The sequence below is a fragment of the Trachinotus anak genome, unplaced genomic scaffold (genome assembly GCF_046630095.1).
Source record: "Trachinotus anak isolate AG129_WGS33_773 ecotype Australia unplaced genomic scaffold, CSIRO_AGI_Tana_v1 ptg000020l, whole genome shotgun sequence".
Taxonomy (NCBI): Eukaryota; Metazoa; Chordata; class Actinopteri; order Carangiformes; family Carangidae; genus Trachinotus; species Trachinotus anak.
The window spans coordinates 7,276,416-7,295,600 of NW_027273871.1; the positions used below are offsets into that span (position 1 = coordinate 7,276,416).

A 19,185-nucleotide genomic window follows, 5' to 3' on the forward strand; every position below is an offset into this window, starting at 1 on the left:
ACACCTGGGTTTCATATATTCATATAGATTGTGGATCGTCTTCTTTATCATTGGATTATTTGCTTCCTGTTTGCGTTGCTCTTTCTCTGCGACTCGGGGGTTTAAGAAAATCTGACCACTCCTGTGTTTGACTTTAAAGAGGAAATGGCAGCATTAGCTTGTGGCATTTTATTGTTTGCAGAACAAACAGGACAAAACTCTTGAGCTCTTCAGAAATCAAAACTTAAAAGCCACTGATTCAAAATGGGAAACTTACTGAAACCCCAAGTATGTTAAAGACAAGGTACGTTCAGTCAGTTTTCCCTGGAGAGCTCATAATTAAATACTTAACAGCTCCTATTGGTCAGAGCTGAAGTGATTTATTATTTTAAAGGACTGACATAAGAAGTGGCTACATTAGCTTTTTTCTATTCCTGTAGAGGAATGTAATGAGTCACAGCAATTTGTGGGAGTGAATCATCTCTAACTGCACAGTTAATTGCCAGTCAACATAAAAGACTTTGCACAGGCAGTGTGGGTCTTCATCACAAACATGTGTCATGTGGACAGCCTTCAAACCCCCGACACTTCATGTGACATTCTGCTGTAACACTGGAAACAGTGATCAAGTCCTTTCTAATAGTGTTCATACATCTACTTTCTTGCGGTTTGATTTCATTGATTAGTTGAGTACAACTGAAGAGAGAATATCGGTCCACACTTTTATAAATCCATCAGTGTTATCAATGTAAAGGATGTATTTCCTGTGGGGATGTACGCTTTATGTTTCTGGTTTCCTTCTTGTTGTAACTTTGGCCACAGTTCAACAGCATCTTCCAGTAAAGACTAGAGGGTGTAGGAAACCTGGGTACCTGAATAAACCAGTGATGATGATGAAAAACACCTACTATCACGTTTTGTCTGGATTCAGAAGGATTGGAGCTTTAATCTTCCTGCTGCTGTTGCTTGTCTTCGCTGTTCTTACATCGTTCATTTCATCTCTGTGGCTGTAATCGCTGCAGGTTTGTGGGGACAGGAGGGTCAGCTATGTGGCTGAAATAAATGCCATCTATTGTAATGGTGGAGAATCATGCAGCTCAGAGGTTAATACGTTTTGACAAGTGTGGGTAATTTTTTCTTTGCTGCTTTCCATTTGTTATAGTTCATGATGTAATTACTTTTCCTCTTGGGTCATTACTAAAGGGTCGGGGCTCCTTATGTGCTCACTAACCTGTTTCATTCAAATCCAAGTTGCTCACCCAGCAAATGTTATAATAATGCAAAGAGTCATAATTGACTTTCGTGTCCTGTCAACACGTTTACATTTGTGTATTATGTAATGGTGTTATGTGACAAAATGCTCTCTTGGCCAGAATTTTTTTTGGTTCTATTTTATATTTTTATATGAGCAGCTTGTTTCAAATTTATTCAGTGAGCTCATTTATATAATAGACTTATTGCAAATCTCCTGAGGACTTATTTCCACTGGATAATCAAAAAAAAAATCTGTTGTGCAAGCAGGATTATTACTGGATATCACTCAAGGATCCATCACTGAGATTACCTGCACACTTTTAACATCCTTTTGGACTCATAATATAATATATGAACATTTTGCAGTCAGATACAGAAACAACAACATCATATTTTTGATTAAAGCAATTGATTTTTTTTTTTTTTTTTTGGGGGCAGCTTTTTACACACTCACAAACACACACACTGTGATTCACACAGTAGAGTTTGGAGTGTTTCCCCTCCGGCCTTTCGTGGCTGCAGACATCTTAACTTTCCCCTCGCTCAGCTGAGTGGACTGACAGAGGAATAGCATCAGAGGAGCAGTGGAGAAGACGAGGGAAAAACTGCTCTCCACTCTGACAGCTGACATGCTTCTGATCTTCAACCACACCTCTGGAGACGCTCACAAGCATCTCCCTGAACTGCACTTTATCCCCCGCCAGCAACACAGGTGTTTGGCAAGGCATAAAAGTGGTGTGAAAGCCTTCGAACATCAGTTAAATATTGGACTTTGTAGGAATCGGACTTTTCAGGAATATGGCTGAAGGTGATTGAGCTTGTTTGGTTTGATTTGATGAGACAGTCGGACGGAGAGCAGAGTTCTCACAAAATATATTATAGGCTACACTTCACCAACTCACCTGGAACATTCCTTGTCAATCACATTTGTCTATGCATACATTTTGATTGGTTGCTGCTGAACTCCATCATACCTCATTACTATAAAGTTGCCCGAACCTCACCTTTTTTCATGCTGCTGGCTGGGAAGTGAATGACTTCCAGTCACTTTAACGTTCTCACCACTCTTGGTCTAAACGTACAGTTCAGCTTTATTTACACACATCATTTCAAGTGTCTTATATTCAGGTAAAATTCAGATGAGACTTAAGACACTTTCATTTACACTGAACCACATATATTCATCTTCAGTGGCCAGAATAAAAATCAGATTACAATCCATCATGGTTTCCCCAGCTACATCCAAATCAGGGTTGGCCCCCCTCCAGTCCAGAGGATGTTGGTGATCCACCTGAAAAACACCTGAAGAAAAATAACTCTTAGTTACAGTTACACTTTAGCTACCAAGCTAATAACTATCTATAAACAAACTCAACAACTCACACGCTCTCATTCATGCTGCTCCCTCACTCATACAGACCAATGCTCCCTCACCCACACAGATCATTCAGTGGCTGAACTGATCAGGGATCAGATAAACGCTACGACAGCTCAGTGAACTGTCTGTATGAGTGTATGTGTTGCAGCTGCTGAAGTCCCTTTTTCCTGCCTCTTTAAATGAGGCAGGAAGAGTGACATCTAATTTCACTGTAAAGCTGCTCCTCTGCAGAGCGCTGACTGACACTGAGGCATGAGTAAAGAGACATTAACATACATTTTTCATAATCTGGCTATGATGCATCTCCTACCTCCTCCCGAGGTGGGTGGAACAATCAGATTTCAGTCCATCTTGAATGCTTCTTTTTATTTCCAATTCATGCAACACGCATGAATGGACCACATTTAAAAGGTGGGTTGTAGAAATAGACGACCAGTGCTGCTGTAATATGAGGAGCAGTCTTCACAATATATTGATTATAATTCATAACTTAAGATCAACTTTAAGACGAAAAACAAAGACAACAAAACATTACAATTAGCAGAATATGAGGTATTCACACATGTGGCCATATGACAGTCACATGATAACTAATGATAATTAACAATGATAATTTATAACCCTAAGTCTTGAGGATAATCTTGCACATTCCACTGTCACACAGTGTAATCAGAGGAATGTGTCAAAGGGAACATCGAATCTTTGAGCCATTTAGCTTTTCTCTTTAAGTAATTTGTAGTGATTGCAGACCCAAAAAAAAACTTGAATCCTTAAATTACCCTAATTTATGACAAGCAGTAATTCTGTTAGTCCACATCAGTGCTTAAACATAAACACCCAAACACAAACGGTCCACCGAGCACGTACCCCCATCATCCCCCGTTCCTCTCAGCATCCAGGCACACGCTGTCCAGCTTCCTGGCGCTAGCAGGGTGGAGCGGCCTAATCACACATCCAAATCTCTTATCAGAGCCCAGAGGGACCGAATCACAACTTCCTCAGAGACAAAGTCATTTGGAAAGGGAAGAGGCCACTGCCTGCTGTGGTCATGCTCAAACCCACAAGCCCAGCCGATACCATCACTTACGTAAACGCTGAGCCGAGCAGAGAGGGGCCCCTGAATGAGGCGGTCGAAGTCGGTGACCAAAAATGCAGGCAGACTATAAAGTTTATTGTTGTTTCTGACAGGTGCAGAGTGTTTAGTTCCTCGCTGGGGTCGTAAGTCATGTGGTAATTAGGTCAGATATGTATTAGGGTCGTTCTCAAGCCGGTGACTGACTGACTTTGTTCTTGTTTCTCAGAGAACTGAGGTGTTGCACTTAAGTGAACTGATTTATTGTCACCAAAGACGTAGCTCGATATTCACATTGTACCAGCATTTCCTTCCTCTTAATTCTTTTTTGTGCAGGATTTGTTTTGCTAATCAATCGCTAATTGTATATCCGCCTGCTCTGATGTCATTCGGTCGGTTTGTAGCCCTAATTAAGGAGGACAATACACAATTGAGTTGAAGATTTTTGCAACATAAAACGTGCAACCATGTGCAACCTGTATCAACACTCCTCGAAGGGCTTTGTCACCGTTACACTAAGCTGAATTCTCCAAAGCAACAAATAATTAAATCTGAGGAACCAGAAAGATTTCATGTCCTAGCTATTGTGTTATCCTCATAGCAAAAATAATTAGCAAGGTTAGCTAACATTTGCAACCTGTTTGTAAGTTATTAGCTAAGTCGTTAGCAATACTCTCACATTACATTGACTATTTTCTAATTTTTTACACATACATTTTACTTTGGTAATATGTGGGACAATGTGAGGAAAACTACGTTTACTGGGAAAAGAGCAGGATTACTGTGATGACTGTTGCTAACATGTTTGCTAACGTTGCTGTTTAGCAGCACAACTTGCTTATTTTCTACTACTTTCTTCTTCCACAGAAATACTTTGTGAAAACAGTGCCTCTGAAAATAGCCACCAACAAATGTATTATTTATACCTTTAACTTTTACTGGAAACTACAAACCAGCAGTGTTAGGAAACGATTCAGCAAGTTTTAAAGCTACCAGCTGACAATGATGAAGCAAAGAACAAGAAGCTTCGCTAAATCAAATCTTCTGAAATCCAAATTATCTCCTGACCTGAAATGAACTAGCACTTCATGTTCAGAAATGTGGACTCTAAGTATTTGATCTTTTCCCTCTCAACTCTTTGGTTTGCAGGGGAATCTTTGGGTGGACGCTGTATGTAGTTTACTGATTGTGAGTTCTGGGATTTCTGCGTTTTGATGTCTGAATTTTTCATTTGTTTTGCTCCTTTTTGGAGCCTCTCAAAAAGCCAAGTGCAGCTTTAGCATCCCAACAACCTGTATTATGTAAGGAATCAAAGGAAATGTACTTGTTTTGGGGCTTTCTCTTTTAGTCCAGGTTCGATTGACTCCTCTGCTTTGCACTGCTTTAACACAGTCATATGCCTGCAGCACAACTGTAATCCTTTTTTATCCACAACTTCCCTGGAGTCATTTGGGTCTGAATGCTTTACTCAAGGACCCCAAGATAATTCTATTAATAATAATCATTCTGTCTCCCCACTAAGATTTTCCCTGCAGGATTTAGGACTGTAACCTCAAACATTTTCAACAGAAGCCTCTTCTCTGAGCTCTGAGCCACTGTTGCCTTAAAGCAGGATATTAGGCCGATCTAAAGTGGAAAACGGGTTTAAATGACAGGAGCTTTTTAACTTGTGACCCTCAAGGTTGCAAAACGGGAGGTTGCTCCAAGTAATGTCAGTGGCGAAAAAGTGTTGTGGGTGCCTTGCTAAAGTTCAGGGCTCTGTCTGTGGTAGATTCACATATCCCTGGATTTACAGAACCTCTCACGGACAAGTGAGAGCGTCGCTCTGCAAGCACACTTGATCCCTTTTCTATCTCAAATGTCACATCCCCATCGCAACACCGGAAAATAGGCTCAGCGCTCTGATGCTTAACCAGCAGGTTATTTGAAGGGTCAGGATATACATACTTATGCTAATTCCCCTGTGTTTTACTGTTCGCCCTTTAATTTCCATTGCTTGTTCCTGACTTTTAGTCAGTTTTTCTTTCTGTCTTTCCCTTCTGTTATCTTGAAGATATAGCTATATTTGCCCCCCCCCCCCCCCCCCCCAGTGTTTACATATCTGGGTCATCTGCTTTATGTCACACTGTTCTCCTGACCCCCGGGGGATCTGGGGGAAACAGTGGGACCACATCATAAGCCAAGTTTCCATCCTGCTGTCAAGTGAATTTTAGGCAAACTTTTGAAAAGTCACAAAGAAATGAAATGTGAATGAAGCGTCTTTCATTCATCTCGGGTGAATGAATAAGTGGGCAGTAAAAACACAACCACCAGACAAGAAGTGTTTGAAGAACCGATCAGTCATGGGCAAACTGCTGTTGTTGTTCTTAATGTCGGCTAATGTCGGCCATATTTCATGCTGTCTGAATATGAAAACAAGAAATGCCCTTGGCAATATTCTACCCACGACAGGCTCCTTATGCATGGAGAGAGAGCAGGTTTAACATTTCAGGGAGGGCTGGGGTGGGCAAATATTTTGAGACCCCTCAGAAAATCCACATCCTCTTCTGAGCTTTGCAGCCAGACTGAGAAAAGGATTTCTGCTGCTGCTGAATGTAAACATCCTGGATCAACAAAACACTTTTTATGCTTCAAGTGCCAATGTTTTGTTTTTCTCCACTCAGCCTTTTCCAACACAGTGTGTCACAAAATACTTTGACAAAAATACTTGTGTGTGTCAGTATATGCACAGGTTGTCTAATGCACATAATCTTTAAAGGAGCTATCACCAAGTTTTGCCATTGCTACTTAGACATCATTAGCATTAACAGCTGTGTCAAAGTGTGTGTGTTCATTCTATTCTATATAGGAGAGCATTACTGTACTGTGTTGCTTTTAATGGGTTAAATAAAATGGCTGCCAGAGTACAGAGAGTTAATTCAGTCCTGCGATCATGTCCCTGATGTTGCTGCAATAGCTACTGATACTGATTCAAATAAACATGTACAAACAGGTACTTTCAGATATTAATAAGTATATATAATAGTATATATAGTATATATGATATAATATGGTATATATAATATAATATATATATTTAAGTATAAGTATTTAATTTGCTTTTATGGAGGAGAGAAGATTTAGAATTAAGTAAACGCACCTAGAATCATAGTGCATCATTTTCAGTGTTTCAAAGGAGGATTTAAAACCATTTTTGGGTCATATTTGAGGAAATAGTGTCTAAGCTTCAAGTCTCTAAGTGCGTTTCCCATGGCGACGGTTGAGGGACAGTGTTGCTAGGAGACTTTTGTGGTGCCCTACCCACTGGGGTCCATCATAGTCACATATATCCTACAAACATGGATACAAAGTGGTTTTCCCCCTTTTTTAAACAAGAACACAGCATTGGTTTTGTACTGTTTGCAACATTAAAGCTCCATATTTTACTCTTCTTCAGTGTTTTATCTGAAGTGTTGATCTCCATCAGAAGATATATCTGTGGTTTTAAGAACCAAAAACCATCTCAGTGTAGTTTTACATCTCCTCTCTCAGGCTTCTCTCTGGAGCTCTAGTAACAACAGGTCAGTCAGCCAATCAGAAGAGAGGATCTGAGCCTCTCAGAGGCCTTTTAGGCGAACATTTAGAGAAACTAAATCTGCAAGGTGGGATAGTGAGTCTGGGAGGGTGGGGCTTGGGGCACTGCTGGAAGCAGTGACTGCTTTGTTGTGACATCGTAAAGTGATAGAAGTCCTGAAGGCTGGTTTTAAGGCTCAGTTTCTGAATACAGGCTGTGTGCATTTCTCTGTGGACTGAGGCTTTGATACTTTCACAGTATTAATATAGAACCTAAGTGCAGCCTGTGCAAAAACAAAAGCAGTGTATAGAAGAAGGTAACAGTTCCTCACAAAGACACTGTGTACAGCTTACACAGATGTTCTCTGGATAACATCTGAATACTAAGAGTTCTTCCTCAAGTAACACAGTCCAAGTGAGAAAAAGAACCAAATTTTACTGAGTTCTTGTAAAAACTGAGGCTGGAGGCTGTAACAAGGTTGTGGTTAATCTCTGCTTCGACACACCAGAGAGAGACAGAAGTGAGGATGCTTATATTGTGTGGGCGTCTAGAAACTCAGAATGTTAATATTACAGTATTGTCCATGAGAAACTTGCAGGCGCCATATTGCAGCACTCCTTTGAGATAAATCCCTTTTCCTGGGTTTCACTAGCAAATGAGAAGCATGTGAGAACCGTCCTGTTGATCTGCTCATTCACAGCAACAACCTCAGAGAGAGAGAGAGTGAAGGCAGACGGAAAGAAGATGAAGCAAACATGAAAAAAGCCTATTTTCCTTCGCCCTCAGAAGCATCCATCCCCACTCTCAGCCAATTAGCAGTAATTAAAATGGCCTCTTTGGCCTCAGAGATAATTAATAGCCTGTATGTGCCTGTATTTTTTTCCCAAATGCAAATGTAATTAAACTTCATAAACAGGCGGCTGATTAAGTGCAAATATTTGCCCTCTTAAAGCAGGCGGAGCATGAAATGATCATAATTGAATCAAATGCTGTTTTCCTTCTCACTGTTTGCAGAGATTGAAGCCAAGGAGGCCTGTGATTGGCTGCGAGCGGCCGGCTTCCCTCAGTATGTGCAATTATTCAAAGGTAAATATGAGGCTGTTAATGTAATCCTGTGCAGAGTCAGCTCCAACATGAGACCGACTAAACCCAGACAACATCTCAGGCGGCATCTTATTGTGTCATTTGTCTTTGTTTGTGCGTCAGACTGCAGGTTCCCCGTTGACATCGAGTGGGCGAAGCGCGATCACCACTTCCTGGATAAGGATGCTCTGGAGTCGCTCTGCAGGTAACATGCACATGCAATTAACTGCACAGGTGCACTTCCATTTCCAAAACAGGAGGCGTGGACAGTGTTGTGATGAGCCCAGTGCACCACACAGCTGAGAATACAAACTTTAAATGTTCAGCTTTTCAGTTCATTCAACCATGAGGCTGTAGTTTGTACTGTGTTGGATTATATGACAGAGTGAGATCGTGGTGATATTATGACCCCTTACACCTCATGGACAATATATTACAAAATGGCAAAAAGCTGTAGAGGACTATTGTCAAACTGTGAACCAAAACATTTGTTTTGATCTGTCAATATATGAATTTATTTACTCTATGTTGCATCCATGATATAAGTGTTGTCATAGATGCCAGTAAAACTTTCTTTGTCCTTTAACTGAACCTCTACAACAAAACATAACTAACATGTATAACAGGATACCAGTGTTATATGACACTGCCAGTCTAACCACCATGTTTCCTTCTTCCTCTTACAGGAGATTAAGCACTTTAAACAAATGCTCGGAAATGAGGCTGGAGCCGCGACGATCAAAACGCAGGGTGGGTGCTGAGAGCGAGCACAGAAGGAATCTCATATCAGAGCAGTCAGAGCAGTGGAGGGCAGCACCATGAAATCTGCTTGTTAAACATCAATTGATTCTGACTGATATCAACTGACAGGTCCTCCTCCTCCTCCAGAAAAGAAAGAAGAAAAAAAAGAAAAATGGCATCAAAAGCTGCACAAATTATCATTATCACTGGTTTTGATGTGTAAAATCGGTGAACTGTCCCTTTAAGTCCAGTTTTGCTTAATCCACTAAATAATTATTTTCTACTCAAAGTACAACTACAACTACATTTTAAATTCTAAATATACAGTTAAAGCACTTAACAACACTTGCTTGCATAAATACTTGTATAAATTATTGAAGCCATCTTTGTGTTTGTGTACAGCTCAGACCTTGGTGTTTGAGTCTCTTATTGTTTGCAGATTGTGTTTGTGTCCCTCCTCTGCATATATTAGTGCTGCTGTGTGTTTGTATAATATGGAGATGTTTGTCCGGGTGTCTGAAAACCTCCTCCTTCTTCAGGGAGACGACTGTGACGAGGAGGACTTGTGCGCCATCAGCCCCTATTGGACCTACGACAGGCGGACGCAGCAATGGCGACGCCACGACTCCACCATGGACGTGCTTCGCTTGACTGACAGCCCCTCGGGACCCCAGGATGTGTCTCTGTGTGACGTCAGCGGCGGCCATGATTTCTGCTCCATCCACAGCTCCACCAGCACTGACAGCGAAGGCCACGACGCACACCACAAGAGTCACAGAGCGCCTGCTACCATCACAGCCAGTTCTGCAACCATGGACGACCAGGAGACCAGCAGGAGCTCCTCCCGCTGCTCCTCCACGAACAAGAGCCCCTCCCTGGACACCTCATTCAGTGGACCCCCCTCTCCTGGTGAAAGTGGTGCAGGATCATCCACCATGAGTCTGGAAACTGAAGGCTGCTTCCCAGACAAACCGCCCAGGAAGAAGTGCACCAGTCTGCTGAGGAAGATGGAGAAACTGAGGCTGAGGGGGACAACTGGACCCCTCCCCTCTGGGCACAGCAGTGGAAGCGGCAGCAGCAGTCGGACCCGGCGCGTTATCAGCGGGCCGGTTCTGATCCAGGAGGAGGAGAGGATGGAGCAGCTGCACTGCCCATCAAGGTGAGGATTGTAGATTCTGATCCTTCAGAAGCCGTGGGTTTTTTGAGAATCCTCAAAGAATCTCCTGGATTAAAAAATATCCCATTTTCTGCACAACTCTAAAGTCCCATACAGTATAAAGGTAGATGAGACTTTGTGATGTCACAACAAAGCAGTCACCACCCTCATCCATGCCCCAAGCCCCGCCCACCTTGCAGGATTTGGTTTCTTTAAAACCACAAATGTATCTTCATATGGATATCAACACTTCAAATAAAACATTGGAAAAGTGTAAAATAAAAAATAAAAAACCTTAAAACAGAATTTTCTTCATGCGTCTCTAACCAAACACTGAATATCTCCAGTCTGCAGGGTCGGCCCGACAGGCGGGCGTCTTCCTCGCCCTCATCTCCTCGCACCATCAGCAGCAGCAGCAGTAACAGCCACTCAGAGAGCAGCAGCACCGTCAGCACACCCAGCCCGGTCACCCGGGTCAGGAGCAACTGCAAACGCTCCAACAGCAGCGTCGGGGTCGGGGGCGGAACGACCCGGAACAACCAGAACCACACGGGAACAGAGGTCAGTCGAGAAGGTCGAAGCCTTCAAAGAAAAAAGTAAAGATATTATTATTATGTTGCCAAACATGAGTTAAGTTTCGTGTTGACAACTTGATGATCAATCGTCATTATGCCTCCGCGCCAGCAACAGTCAGGGCTGGAGGACGATTCCGTTTTCAGGTTGTGTGTCTGTCCAATTCTCATCAACGTGATACCTCAGTAACAACTTGAGGGAGCTTTTTTTTAAGCTAGAGTTTAGTTCCTGTTACCGTGGTCAAGAATCTCGTTTCCTACAACATGGGTTGTATTTTTACAGTTTCATGCACCATAACACCAGGTAAATTCACTCAGTGTTGTATAATGGGAACAAGAACATCGGATGATTGGACAGGTTCTAAACCAAAGCTCCAGGTTCATCCAACTATGTCGGAAGAAAAAAGAAGGAAAAGCATCCACCACTGCTTACAGACCAACCTCTTACAGACCAAACTTTGTGCACACAGTGTTTCTGTGTAATGAGGGATTATTGCCACGCTCAGGTTGACCCCAGGTGAAGTGGTGTGGATAACCTGATTAAACTATTGGCCTTTTGTTTCTATAATAACTGATAGAGCCGATGGTTGCACACATACGGTCAAGATCGCTGGTGTGAAGGAACCAAGCAGGTCTGAGCTTCAGTGTTCACAGAGAAACGAGGGTTTTCTGAAAGCTCAGACCTAGAGGTTATAATAGAAAAAACCATTTAACCACAGTGTTTAATAAGGACATTTTATTTAGCTAAAGGCCACCGTCGCTGCTCACCACTCATTTATCCAGCAAGGACAAGTTTTACTCACATTTCGCACTGAATAGAAACAGCTTGAGTCCAGTTTTAACCCATTCAGAATAATTACATGTGGCACTAAGTTGTCTTTATGGTACTGGGTAAGAATTTCAAATATCACTACTTTAATGTAGATGGATTGATATTTTGATACGTTAAAGGTCTTATAGTGTATAAAGGTAGGTGCCCATGTGTTTCTGATTATAAAGCAGACAGCCTGAATTCAGAAACTGAGCCTTTATAGTATAACTTAACTTATATTCTGCCTTTGCCTTTTTCCTTCTTGCTCTTGTGTAAACTGTAAAGGACTACAGGAACCAGATCAACAACAACAACAACAACAGCAGCCAGGACAGCCTGGTCTTCCACATCCCCCACGGACACAAACCAGGGACCTTCCCCACCTCCCTCGCCCACAAACACACCCTCCTGTCCCCCATCATCGACGACACCTCTGTCAACTGGAGGACCGGCAGCTTCCATGGCTACCGGGGGCGAAACAGTTGCCGCCGTGGCGCATCTTCGTTGGCCACTGGAGACCAGGACCCCTCCTCTTCGTCCTCCTGCAGCGGGGGGGCCATGCCCAGCCCGCTCGCTGCGCTGGATCATCGGCTCAGCATCTACGACAATGTGCCTGACGACCAGCAGCTGTCTGAGGGCGAAGAACGGATGGCTGAGGAGTCAGAGGTGGGTCAGAGGCCTGTTACTGCACTTCCTTTTTTCTTCACTTTAATATATAAATTAATCACTTTTTTCATATAAGATGTGCTTTCTCCTCAGGGGTGAATAAGTTTTTACTGTGTTCCTTTTCTAATATATATTCTAATGACAATGAGCAGCCCATGTCCCATGATGCCTTTCTTCAATGATACCTAATGTTTGTCTTACACCTTCTGATGTGTATTTTACACATTATTCATAACATGCGGTACATAGTGTACATGAATAGTAAAGTATTCATTTAATTCAAAGGTCCAATATAGTATAAAGGTAAATGTCTTTTTGATTATAAAGCAGGTCCAGGTTCAGAGACAGTTACTGAATAGATAATATCACAACTCTACACACTGGAATAACAAAAACAATTAATAATAATTTGCTTTCTTTTTGTTTCATCACTTTATTTCAATGAGCAATGCTTATTAACGATGAGGAGAATTGTTCCTGTCTGTGTGTGTGTGTGTGTGTGTGTGTGTGTGTGATATTTCATATAAAAGCAGAAGAAATTTGACATTAAATTGCTGGGATCATGACTTCTTCCTCTAAGTGTATTTTGACTGTAGCAGTTTGTTGGGAACAGGCCAGAGAGCTGATAAATAGTAAATTATTACTTGGTAAAGTAATTATAATTGTTAGGGATGAACATGTGCAATATATTATGGTTATTTTTGTGTAACGAGGCAGTAAAATACTGACATCTGTCCTCTTTTATAGAAGTTTTTCACTGTGTTTTACTAATCAAATAGATTCATACATCACATACCTCTCTCTCTCTCTCTCTCTCTCTCGCTCTCTCTCTCTCTCTCTTGCTCTCGTCTCCTTTCCTACTAAAAACAAAAGAAAAAAAAATCTCAATAAATCTATCAATACACAGGTAATTCAATCAACGTTATTGATTCTGCCAAGCTCCATATGGAGTTGAAGTGTTCCCATAAAGCCAAAAATCATTTTGTGAGTTCTCATATCAAATTTCATTTTCGATTGAAACTATACAGTCGTCTTTGACAGCTCATATAAATCACTTTGATTCAGATGGTTTTTCTTCCTAAAGCTGAAGAGGAGTCATTTGGAATAAAGTTGGCAGCCTCTTTGACAAAAAGATGGCGGCCATGGCAGAAAAAGTTTACATAAAATATTATAAAAGTCATTAGGAAATGGCTTTTAAGGAAACAGATGTGTCTACGTCTGAACTTTAGCTCCTCCAAAACTGACATAAAGCAACAAAACCTTTAATTAGAAAAATCCTAAAATGTACTGAAGTCACTCACAACCAAAATTCAAAAACTAGGTCTGAAAAGTCTGAAGTCCAACTTCATTAAGATTAGAAATGTTGTTGTAATTAACATGTGATTTTTGTTGACACACTTTTCCTCTCTCAGGTGAGTCGGTTGTTGGCAGACGAGGATGTTTTCTCAGCTCTGGACAGCGTGCTGGAGAGGATCAGCGACCTCCAGCAACTGGTCTCCACCTGGTCCGAGAATCTGTCCGAGGACGACTGTCAGCGAGGTCCCTCCTCCTCCTCTTCTTCCTCCTCTTCCAGCCAGGACTCACCTGTGCCCTGCTCCTCGGCCGCCTCCCCCTGCCCATCCTCCCCCAGCCACATCCACCTGGAGGTGCAGCATCCGGAGGAGGTGGAAGAAGAAGAAGAAGAGGAGGCAGAGGGCTGTGAGAAGGTCTCGGTGAACGAAGAGGAGCCAAAGTCAAGATCACCACAGCCCAGGAGCAGGTGAGCGAGCTCGGAGAAATGAAAACTGACCAAAGAACATCTCATATTTAACTCGGGGTATAACTGAAAGTGCTTCATGAGCGTTAGTAAAAATAATTCAGGGTTATGAAAAAGATCGTTCAAAATCCAAGTCTAGGAAATACAAGCAATTTACTGGACACTTAAAGTAGCTGTGGACATTTGCAAGTGTAAGCAGGACACTAATAATGACACTTACTGGGGTTTTATTCCTTCAGGCATGAACCAAAGTGAGAGTGAAGTTATTATGAAGCACTTAAGATAAATTTTAGTTTGGTTTTAATTGCTTTTTTTTTTATAGTGCTGCTTTTATAACTGCTAGTTGTTGCTCATTTGTTTTCAGATATGAGCAATAAAAGCTTATGAAGCCTCTCCTTAAGACAGCCACAAAATGATCATCGTTTGCCAATGGACGCTGCTTATTTCTCATTTTTTGCTCTGTGTGTTGCTGACTTAGGTTTAATACATGCATCATTATGTGCCTCTTTATATGAAGTGTTTTCCACATGTTCTATCTCTGGACCTGCTTTTTGACCAAGAATGGACTATATCTGCCGCTTCAGCACTGTTTAATCTACATTAAGGATAAATCAAAATTAATTAAATGCAGATATTCCCCAGAAGATCTTAATCTTCTTAATTACTATATATGTTGATGTTCATCTAGCCCCACCTACAGGTCAAAAACTGAAGCAGAAAACATTAGCATGCTAACTATCTATAATCATGTTAGCATGCAAATGTCAGCATGCTACATGTTAAGTGCTTTGTTTAATTTCAGAAACATGTTATCTGTAAGTTAGCATGCCAAAGGTAGCATAGCATGCTAAATTTGGCTCTGTTTAGAACTGACTATTGCATATGCATGCTAATATGCTAATGTTAGCTTTAGCCCAGCTTGCTATCTACTAAAACTAAACTGAACTATCAGGGGTCATAACATAGCCACTGATAAACCCTTATGATTAATATGACTTTTCTTTGGACAAACTCTACATGTTTTGACCATTTTGTGCCGTAAATCTTTCACTTACTCGTTTATCTATTTAACAGTTTTTCCTTCCTTTGGGTGAAGTGCATCACAGTCCTACCTGGCTGCACTTTAATCTCTTTAATGCACATGGATCTATTTTATTGAAGCATCTAAACAGATCAAAACATGTAGTTACAGACAGTTTTTGGTCTGGTTTGTGTTTGTGAACAAATCAAAGGCTCTGCTGTCAGAGGCAACAACCATCATTTGAATTTAATAACATTTTCTGTATTTAGATCTAAGTACAAACACTTATTTTCACCAGCTTGAGGAGCTAACTGGTTCCTGTTGGTCTCCCTTGTTTGTTCCATGTTAAAAACTGTGTGCATATCTTTGTGTGCACTCACATGTGCGGTTTGCTGTGTGTTCAGCAGAGTGAGCCAGCAGCTGCACTGGTCCAGCGAGCAGAGTCTGCCCTCCCTGCCCAGCAGTCCAGGAGTGGAGAACCAGTCTGTCTCCCAGTTCCTGCTGCTGCAGAAACTCTCCCTGCTCAAACTCACCGCTCTGATGGACAAATACTCCCCGTCCAGCAAGCAGGGCTGGAACTGGTAAGAAGTGGGGAAATATATAAATTTGGGTGATTTCAAGCTTGAAAGTAAAAGTGAGGGTTCAGAGAGGTTGAGGACAGAGTTAGCTGAGGTGTGGAGAGGTGAGAAACGAAACTCTGTGAAAACAACACTGTTCTTTCATTCTTTCCTCCTGCACACCTGCACCGAGAAACTTCTTCAAGGAAACAACTGTGGAAAGGAGGGCAGGTGGGCGGGCAAGGGGTAAATATTTCAGGCAGCCTATTTAGAAAATGTATTCATTATTCATGGCTCAGGTGCAACCTCACCTCGGCTTAGAAAGTAGCAACATGTTTCAAGAGGGATGAACTTCTTCCAAAAACGCCCAGGTGGAACTGCTGATGAATCACACTGGGACTGTATTCTGTTTCCTCAGAGTCACACCGTGTCTCTGTCCTCCTCTCAAACTCTGCGTCGTATTTACATTCCCATATCACTCACCCAGCAAACATCGCATAGATCAGCCCAGCACAGAAAAACTTCAGGTCCCCGCATCATGAAATCGTGCAGGAAGCTGTGAAAGCTGGTGAGGAGCAGTTCATTTAAATCCTGAATCCTTTTCCCCAAGTTCAGCTCAGCTGAGAAAAATACCTGCTGAAGCCCATAAAATAACAGCAGTAAGATGGAAATCAGGTCTCTGTCCTCTTGTAGGAAGAGGAAAATTAAAATGGGATCTAATGTGACCCCGTAATGCAAAGGACAAAATAAAGCTTTCTCCACATGCTACTTTTGGGTAGTTATAGATTTAGTTTTTATTGTCATCATTAACAAAATAACTGACACCAGGGTCTCTTCTTTTTCAGCTCATTCCTCCATTTACACAGTTACAATTAATTCACAACAGTCCCTCTGCAGCCTTTCTGCTCATATCTTTCTCCAAACCCAAAAATGAAAAAAACACTTTAAAGGTCCCATATTTTCACTTCTCCACTGTTTTATCTGAAGTGATGATCTCCATCAGAAGATATATTTGTGGTTTAACAACCAAAAGCCATCTCAGTGTAGTTTTACATCCTCTCTCTCAGGCTTCTCTCTGGAGCTCTAGTAACAACATTCAGGCTGACTTGGCTGACTGTTCTCGGCAAGCAGCAGGAAAATGTACATGTTAACAATGCAAACAGAAATGTGCTTTTATTCTCACTTTTTCACAGCTCTAGTCTGCAATTTCCCTTTTCTCTTCCTTCTCTTCCTCTTCTAACTTTTCAGTTAGCATTTGCACGTCAGAATACATCAACGCCTCCAGGGAAAAATGAGGCTAAATTTTGTTGAAAAGCGACATATTGTGATTTAATGTTGTTCCATGTAACATAGATATCCTTAAAACAGTCAGTTAATGAGAAGACTCCTCTATCACCCTAATGACTGCACTGTGAATATGAAGCCAGCAAACCGGCTGCTATACATCTAATGTATTTTCGACTGCTTGCTGGGTTGGCAGCAGTGAAGCTCTGTGTCCTTATAGCTGTTGGACATATGGCTAGTGAGGGTACAGCAAACCCCAGGGGACATCGTCTTAAGTGAAGCATTTGCAGACTGTCAAGCTCAAACTGCAGCTTGTTCTCGTTTAAAATATTGGATGTTTCCACCGCACTTATTATTGACATACATCGATTTAATGAGATCAGTGTTTTGCCTCCCACACCATGTTTTTGGAATAAGCCCTTGTGCAAAATCAAGCCAAATTCATTTTTAAGAATAAGAAAACATTCAAATATTCAGCTTGTTTACTCTGCAGAACGTTTGTATTTTTAATGTGCTCTGTGTAAACACATGACCTGCTTGTTTTATGGTTTGATAGAAAAACCAATTAGATTTTTGCCAAGGGTGTTATAAACAATGAGATAAGGCTGAATGTGGCAACTGAGCATTGAACAGAAAACCATCCTGAAATTACCCTTCATAGATTTTCAGCTTTAATTTTCAGGATCAGACGTGTGTTCAGGTGGAGAGAGAGAAAAAAGAAGTGCCGCTCTGTAGTAACAGCTTGAAAAAGTTTTCGTGAAGCTTCCTGTATTTCAGGTGTGCTGCGTTTTAGCATTTCAAACCGCTCCATTTACACAGTTTCAACTTCAGTAACTCATGAAAGGGAGGGAGAGGGAACAGAAGTCTCTCCCCTCCGAGGGAAAAGGAAAGAAAAGTTAACGTTTAGTGCACAAAGCAGGAGTTTTGAATGAGTGACAAGTGTGAAGTGCAAATGACAGGAAATTTGTGAACCTAGTGTGACAGTAACACAACTTAGAGACATTGTCCTCAGTTACTCCTCAGGTTCAGGAGAGTCGTGTTACTTTGTTTAAAGCTCAGGAAGTTTTTAGTCTGGTTAGAAAAGGCATCAGTTGTAGTGATGTCTCTATAATCACATCGTGCAGAGCGAGGCCAGTATTTTCAATGCAGACGACGGCTCTGGTTTTGTGGGCAGCTGTGTGAGCCATAGTGGTACGTACATCAATCTAATGAGTTTTCATCTGCACTCGTGTCTTTGTGAAACTGTACAGTCCAGATGACAGATCTAGAGGCCGACAACTTTTATTGTGACACAAAAAAAAGAGAAAGTTTTGAAATTGTTTCAGGTGAGAAAGTAACCATTTAGATTTCTAATATGTACGGTGGCCATGAAGTCCAAATCAAAATGACAAATGGGAAAACATAACAACAAATCACAGAACACAACCACAAACCACAACCCTCCTCAAGGACCGTCGCTGCTGTTGTTGTTGTGATTCTCACTTCTGGGCCACCGTACATACTGGGTCAATTTATCCAAATATAATGATGGCAGCATCGTTCCCAGGGAGAACATCCTCAGGCCTTTTGGTAACTTCCTGGTGACTCTTTAGTGTAGAGATGAAATCTAATATCTGTTGCTGCCACATTAGTCCGTCTGAAGGTTCATGTTTGTATTTGAGTTGTACAACGGCGCTGCCTCTGTGGGCTTCAGGGTCTTCATGTGTTAAGATCTCACCACAATTAGATAAACAATTAAAAAATATATTATGTATAAATGAAAAAGAACAGTGTGGTCTGCATTTAACTTTGCTTTATTTTACATTACACAATAATAAGAGGCGGATCTGTTGACTGAGACTCAGTGTCAGGTCAGCAGAGTCAGATAAACCTGTGATGAACTGCATCATTAGAGCTGCTTTTTATTTTTAATATAACTAAATATAACCCAACTTAAAGTAACACTGACACAGTCAAAAGTGTGTTTTCTCATTACAGAAGAAAAAACTACAAGTCTCAAACTATAAGTCCAAATCTTTGCAGTGATTCACTGATGCCAGAATGAGAACTTGATTATTAAAAACACAGTAATTAACTGCTGATTGGGAGGCTGATACTCTGAGAGCCGAGCGGAGAGCCTCCGGTGGATGTTGAAGATAAACCAGGCGGCTGGAAAGAGCTAAAAAAACATTCAGAGTGCGTGTGTGGGTGTGTGTGTGTGTGAGAGGCCATTTTCTCTTTGTGCCTGTTCACTCTGGTAGAAGCTGCAGGCCTGACATGTTTTTATAACTTTTAGGGTGATGAGGCCGTGGAGGAGAGGTTT

The 19,185-nt window shown here is 41.5% G+C and overlaps 1 protein-coding gene across 4 annotated transcripts in view; it reads left to right on the plus strand.

Moving 5' to 3' along the window:
• Positions 1-19,185, plus strand: part of LOC139637378 (rho GTPase-activating protein 7) — a 96,450-nt gene that overhangs the window by 64,499 nt on the left and 12,766 nt on the right. For 3 of the 4 annotated variants that reach the window (XM_071506042.1, XM_071506045.1, XM_071506044.1), the window contains exons 2-9: positions 8,251-8,322; positions 8,443-8,524; positions 9,006-9,069; positions 9,600-10,219; positions 10,564-10,777; positions 11,885-12,265; positions 13,678-14,024; positions 15,447-15,623. In XM_071506042.1, coding sequence (XP_071362143.1) covers positions 8,251-8,322; positions 8,443-8,524; positions 9,006-9,069; positions 9,600-10,219; positions 10,564-10,777; positions 11,885-12,265; positions 13,678-14,024; positions 15,447-15,623 — 1,957 coding nt within the window. The remainder of the gene's footprint in view (positions 1-8,250; positions 8,323-8,442; positions 8,525-9,005; positions 9,070-9,599; positions 10,220-10,563; positions 10,778-11,884; positions 12,266-13,677; positions 14,025-15,446; positions 15,624-19,185) is intronic. The other variant, XM_071506043.1, reaches the window with a different exon arrangement.